Source organism: Dama dama, chromosome 22 (genome assembly GCF_033118175.1).
Source record: "Dama dama isolate Ldn47 chromosome 22, ASM3311817v1, whole genome shotgun sequence".
Taxonomy (NCBI): Eukaryota; Metazoa; Chordata; class Mammalia; order Artiodactyla; family Cervidae; genus Dama; species Dama dama.
Window position 1 is genome coordinate 8,855,851 of NC_083702.1, and position 6,000 is coordinate 8,861,850.

Consider the following 6,000-nt stretch of genomic DNA (forward strand, 5'->3'; position numbering starts at 1 on the left):
GCAAAGGTGGCTACCCGCCAAGCTGAGCCTCCTGGTGAAGTGAGCTGCACCCCCTGGGCATGTGTGCCCAGCAGCTCTCGCCTATCGGCTACCCAGACCTCTAAGCAAGCCTGCTAACCTGGCCAACCGTGCCTTCTGCTCTGGAGCCCTTTCCCAGAGGCCTCTGCATCCCTCCCCCCAGTTTAGAGCACTCTTCCCTCTGCTGCCAGGTGGCTTGTTATGAGGAGGATTAATGGAGACCCTTAGCAATGTGCAGTTCAACTGGAGCCTCTGCAGGCTTCCCTAGAGGGATGGAGAGGGGCTGGGGGCCAGTGGGAGATAGTCTCCAATCAGTTAAACAAACCACTGGTCACCTGTGCTGCTGGGGCTCCACAAAGACAATGGAGGGGGTGTAGGAAGGAAGTCCCGGCTCTTCCAAAGCTTCTGGTCTCCGAGAATCAGACGGGCTCTCCTCAAGTGAGCCCTGTGCCAGACACACAGGTGGCAAAAACAAGGAGCCACATCTGGGAACAAAAAGTCACTTTTGGATTGAAAATTTTGATCGAGTGCCAAGGAAGCGGCGGCCTCTGAGCCAGGCCCTGAAGAGAGGGGACAAACCACTGACAGGCAGAGATGGGGGTCCGGCCAGGCCTGCCCCCCACACCCCTCTGCCTCCCACCAACTAGGTGGGCCTGCCCCTCCCCGATGCAGCCGGAACAGAGAGCAGGGCTTCGGTTCATCAAAGCTGCCTGGCCCTGCATCCCGCCCTCTCCGGGGCTGGGTTTATGTTTATGCGGGGTCACTGGGAGTTCTGATCACTGGACCTGGGGGAGCTGTCATCCCCTCTTGTGAAGACAAGTCATCACACCTTTCTGGACCTCAGAGGCTGCCCCTGTGAAAGGAAGATACTATCTGCCTGACATGGTTATTGATACTGACACGGTTACTGAGGCTCAGAGGAAATGCTCGGGGAGGGGCTTGTGGTGAGCAAGCAGGAGCTGGGTAGCTGGTACCCTGGAGTGTGGGGCCCAGGAAGGCAAGGGCCGAGGGTCAGTCTTCGAGGTGGTTAAGCTTTCCTCTGCTCCCGAGGCACAGGCAGGACTCTCTAAACCCGCCCGGTAGCCTCAAAAATGGGTGCCGCTGGTCGGAAGGGAGCTGGGGTGCCAAGAAGGGTGGATGCGCCGCGCGGTCTCATCCTGTCTGCTGCGCTCAGACTCGCCCGCAGACAGGCAGCAGCATCAGAAGTCCTCCCCTCACACGGCTCCGGGGCTGGGTTAGGGCCCCCGCCACGCCTTCGGTGAAGCACTCATTAGTCTGTATTAAAACGATAGTTTAGTAGACTGTTAGGCCATTTAAGAGTAGAGGTGCATTTTATATGTCTGTTTTCTACTAAAGTGCTTAGCACACCTTGAAATATTTGTCCAACAACCCAACTCACTATCCTTCCAAACTGCAGTTGTTTGGTCCTCTCAGCTCTGCCCTTGTGAATAAGAACCAACCATTTCCCTGTCTTCACATGGTCTTGCTTTAAGTCCAGGCCCCCGTCCCCACTCCCTGGGTTACAGTGGTCATAGCAACCCAAGTGGCAGCAACCTCCTTGGTCCCCTCTGCCAGTGGGAGACAGGCCATGGGCTCACTTCTGGGTTCCAGAAGGCACCCTTTCTGCCTATACTTTATTAAAAAAAATTTTTTTTTAATTAATTAATTTGACTGCACCATCTCTTAGTTGCTGCATGTGGGATCTTCAGTTGTAACACGTGGGATCTAGTTCCCTGACCAGGGATGGAACTCCGGCCCCCTGTACTGGGAGAGCAGAGTTTTAGCCACTGGACCACCAGGGAAGTCCCGGCCTGTACTTCAAGCAGAGTACATCATACAGTGACCCTAAAAATAGCAAATCACGTAAGGGGCATTAAAACAGCAGGAAAAACCCCCGCTTGACAAGGAAACGAGTCCGAATGTCTGAATGCCGGCTATCCGGTACAGCCAGGATGGCGTTCTGCCATTTGCAGAGGCCCAGTGAGCACATAACTTGAGACTGATCAACTCAAAGGCCTCCTCCCACCAAATCATGTTTTCAAAGTGTCTTAATCAGGCTCCTTTCTCCACATCTCTGAGGCGTAAGCTTAAAACTCTTGCTGGTCTGTGCCTGTGGGCAAGGCACAGCCACTCCCCCTGAGCCTCCGTTTCCTGTTCGTCACTGAGGAATAAAAATGACAGCCCCTAATGAAGTTATTGAGGATTAAACGAAATAAAATCCTCTGGTGCCCAGGTGGACCTGTGGATTATGTCCTTCTGCCGCTCCCCAACCATATCTGCAATGGTCCCCTGCATCTCTGCACATACATCATCTTGGTCCATCCCACCCGCCCTCAAGGCAGCCAGACTCCCTGGAGACAAGGAAATTCCCTCCCTCAGGTGAAAAGGATGGGGAAGGCTCTAGAGTAATAGTCACAGAGGGTGCCCCGTGCCAGCTGGCAGAGGATGAGTGGGTTTGGGGGGTAGGGACAGGCAAAGGTCAGAAGGGGTAGCCTTCAGAGTAGAAACTGGGGATCTGGGTGTTTCCATGACCAACCACATGACCTTTGGGCAAGCCTCTTTCCTTCTCTGTGCCTCAGTTTCCTCGCCTGTGAAAGAGGGTCAACTTTTGCCCTGCCTACTTCACAAGATCTTTGGGAAGAAGGTGCCGCACGCAGGTGAGTGGTCATGATTAAAGAGTCAGGGTTCAGAGAGTCTGAGGGTTTGGGGCATAGACAGCGCCAGAAGCTGCTTCTTCCTGGGGGGCGGTCATCTGCTTTGGACCCAGTTTTAGGATCCTTGCACCAGGCCCCCCACATACTCAGCTGTCATCACAATAGCTCTTCCCTCCTGTCATTCAAAGCTGCTTGCTGATCTGAAGCACAAAGCTTTCTCTCCTGAGTCTCCTAAGGAGAAACAAGAGTTTCTTAAGTTTCCTCTTCCTCCATTCCGGTTTTCTCTCTCCCTTTTCAACCCTGCAATTTACCTCCCTCGGGAAGCCCTCCAAGATTGGGCATATCCAGCCTCAAAATCTGTTTTCCTTACAGCATATCCCCTCGGCAGCATTTAACTCTTGGAGGGCAAAGGCCACAGCTTATATCTTTCTATGGCTAGTGCCTGGAACTCAGGAAATAATAACTGGTTTAATATGTAAATACTGGGTCAGTTCACAGTTGTTCAAGTTTCTGTTGTTAAATATTTAAAGAGTTCAGAACACTCCACTACCTAGGAGACTCCCAACATCCCACATGGAACTAGAGGTCCCAGTGGGCAGGGCTCTGTCTCTCCCTTTTTGTAACCTGTTGCCCAGGTGTGATCAGGCTAGCTCCATTCAAGATCCTTGGTTTAATCTGTTGCATCATCAGACAGCACTGTGGTTAAGAGGAAGCACTTCGGTGTTTGAATTTTGGCTTGGCAAGTAACTTAACCGTTTTGAGTCCCAAAATAAGGAAAATACCCATCTCACTCAGTAGTTGTGAAAATCACTAGCACCGTGGCTGGCACACATTAAGTACTCAAAAATCAAGGCTTAGTAGTATTATATCGTAGGACTTGACCCCTGACCCCAGCTCCAGCCTGCTACACAGGATCGTCGCCCACATCCTTTCTGCTCCTCTGTTCAAACTTGCCTTTCTCTTCTGCAGAATGCAATAGACAAAAGAACTCTCAGGCAGACAAGCTGGGATTCTTTAGAGAGGGAGGGTGGAAACACAGTGAAAACTTAACCCTTCCTTCTAGCAGCCAATCTAGCCAACCACCTGCATCATGCCTTCCAGAAGAGGAGCCCCACCACGGGTGTCTCAAGTTCAGCCTCCAGGGTGTAACAGGACTCCAACCACAGTCCTCGAGTTGAATTAGAACGGTGAATCCAAGACACTTCTGTTGTATATTCTGAACTGGGTACCAAAGGCTGCTGATGTCTCTTAACAAATCTCAATGTAGGGGAACCAGGCTTAGCAAATAAAAACACAGAATGCCCTCATTAAATCTGATTTTCAGATAAACAGTGAATGACTTTTTAACATCAGTATGTTTCATGCAATATTTGAATCATACTGTATAATGCTAAAAAATTTCTTCTTGTTATTCTGGAATTCAAATTTAACAGGACATCTCATATTTTATCTGGAAACTCTGCCCAACAAACTACTGGCCCCACCAGTATTCTAACTAGTGACTCTGCAAACGTCCCCTCCTTTCAATGCCCTGGCAGAGTAAGTAGATGGGATAAGTGGGAGCTTTTCCCCTGACCTGCTGAGTTTAGGGAGCTACCCTGTGAAAGTGCCCAGCACATAGTCAGGCACAGAGTAGGTGGTCAAGAAACATCCTTCATTTATTCCAGGCTGCTTGAGCCCTACTGCTGGGCGCAAAGCCAGTGTGAATGCCAGGGGCCAGGCCAGCTTTGACTCTGGGTGGGGGTGCCTCCTAAGAGCAATGTGGCTGGGGTGGGGGTGGGGAGGCCACACTACACTTCCTAGCATTGCCTGAGGATCAAATGAGAAAATGATCAGGAACAAGTTTTGTTAAATCCCTGGGAAGCACACAGGTTATTATCAAGACCTTTGCGTGGCCCATTTTACCACAGGGCTCCACAGCCCCCACTCCTGCCTAGAGAGAGAAACCAGACAGACACATAGACGCGCAGAGCAGAAGAAAGCCAGAGGCGCTGGCCCCTGTAAAAATGACAAGCAACTGTCCAGCACCTTGTCATTCGCCAAACACATCCATGCTCTCCTCTGCAGCCCCACGGCGGATGGGAGGGTTCTGCACCCCTTTTCCTGAGGGTGGTCAGGGCCACCAGCCCCAGGCCTTGCCTTGGAGGTGGTGTTGGGGGGCCTGGTCCTAGGGGTCGGTCGTGGGGGTCCCCATCAATGTGCGTGGCAGGGGTAGGGGCCTACCTTCTGGGCCTGTTGGATCATCTGCCTGACCAGCTGCTTCAGATGGGGCGCCTTCTCGTCCTTGGGGGGGTGGGTGAAGAGGGTGACGCGGCTCACGCCGCGGTAGAAGCCCGCGTCGGTCCAGCCCAGGTCCAGCGGGGGCACCTCGGTGTCCGAGCGGTCGGGCCAGTAGGCCAGGGACTCGCCGGACTCGGCCGCGGCCTGCGCCGGGGCCTTGGCCTTGGCCTTACTCTTGCCCCGGGCGGCGGCGGCGGCGACATCCTCGTAGGGGCTCCAGGCGGCGCGGAGGGCCTGACGCTCCTGGCTGGAGAGGAAGTCCCGCAGCCGCTCCTTCTTGACCCGCTCGCGGTAGGCCTGCTCGCCGCCGCCCAGCAGCGCCTCCAGCGCGGCCCGCCGCCGCTCGCAGTAGTAGAAGGCGGCCTGCGCCTCGGTCACCCTCTCGTTCACGTGCGTCTCGTCCAGGCAGCTCAGCTGGGACTCGGCCATGTCGCCCCGGCCCCGGCCCGGCCGCGGCCCGGTCCCACCGCCGCACCTGAAGCCGCCGAGGGGCGGGGCGCCTCACCTGGCCGCGAGGGCGGCCAATCCGGCGCGGGCCCCGGCGCGGGAGCGGCCGTCGGGCGGGGAGGGGCGGCCGCGCCCTCCGCCTCTGCAGGCACGAGCAGCGGCCGGCGACCTCGGGGCGGGGGGTGCTCCGCTGGTGACGCGGCGAGGCCTAGGCCTGCGGGGGCCCAGCCGGGGGCGGGAGCTCCAGAGCCCGCAGGAACTTGGAGCCGGGCGGTACTTAGACCCACGTGCGGCCTCTGGCTCGCTTCCGCCTTCTGGCCCTGACCCTGCGGTGAAGGACCTAACTATTCCTGCCGCCGAGCCGGTCAGACGCATCTCAGGTGCGCTTTCATTTTCCCGGCTGGTAGGGCCTGGAGCACGTGGTCTGGCCAGGGCGTTTCAGGGGTGGCCGACCTGATCACTGCACCGTTGCGGGGGTCGGGAGGCCTATGCGAGGCCATACTGTGAAGGCCGAGGAGGGTGGGTGATGTGCAAAAGCGAAATGCTAATAAAACCCCCAGCTCCCGCCACCCATGTGTCCCAGTTCTGAGAGCAGAGGCCT

The 6,000-nt window shown here is 55.5% G+C and overlaps 1 protein-coding gene across 1 annotated transcript in view; it reads right to left on the reverse strand.

Moving 5' to 3' along the window:
- FAM83F (family with sequence similarity 83 member F) overlaps window positions 1-5,432 on the reverse strand; it is a 33,416-nt gene extending 27,984 nt beyond the window's left edge. Inside the window, exon 1 of the mRNA XM_061124489.1 lies at window positions 4,896-5,432. Within this exon, the coding sequence (XP_060980472.1) occupies window positions 4,896-5,381 (486 nt within the window). The 5' untranslated portion in view covers window positions 5,382-5,432. The remainder of the gene's footprint in view (window positions 1-4,895) is intronic.
- Window positions 5,433-6,000: the final 568 nt, after the last annotated feature.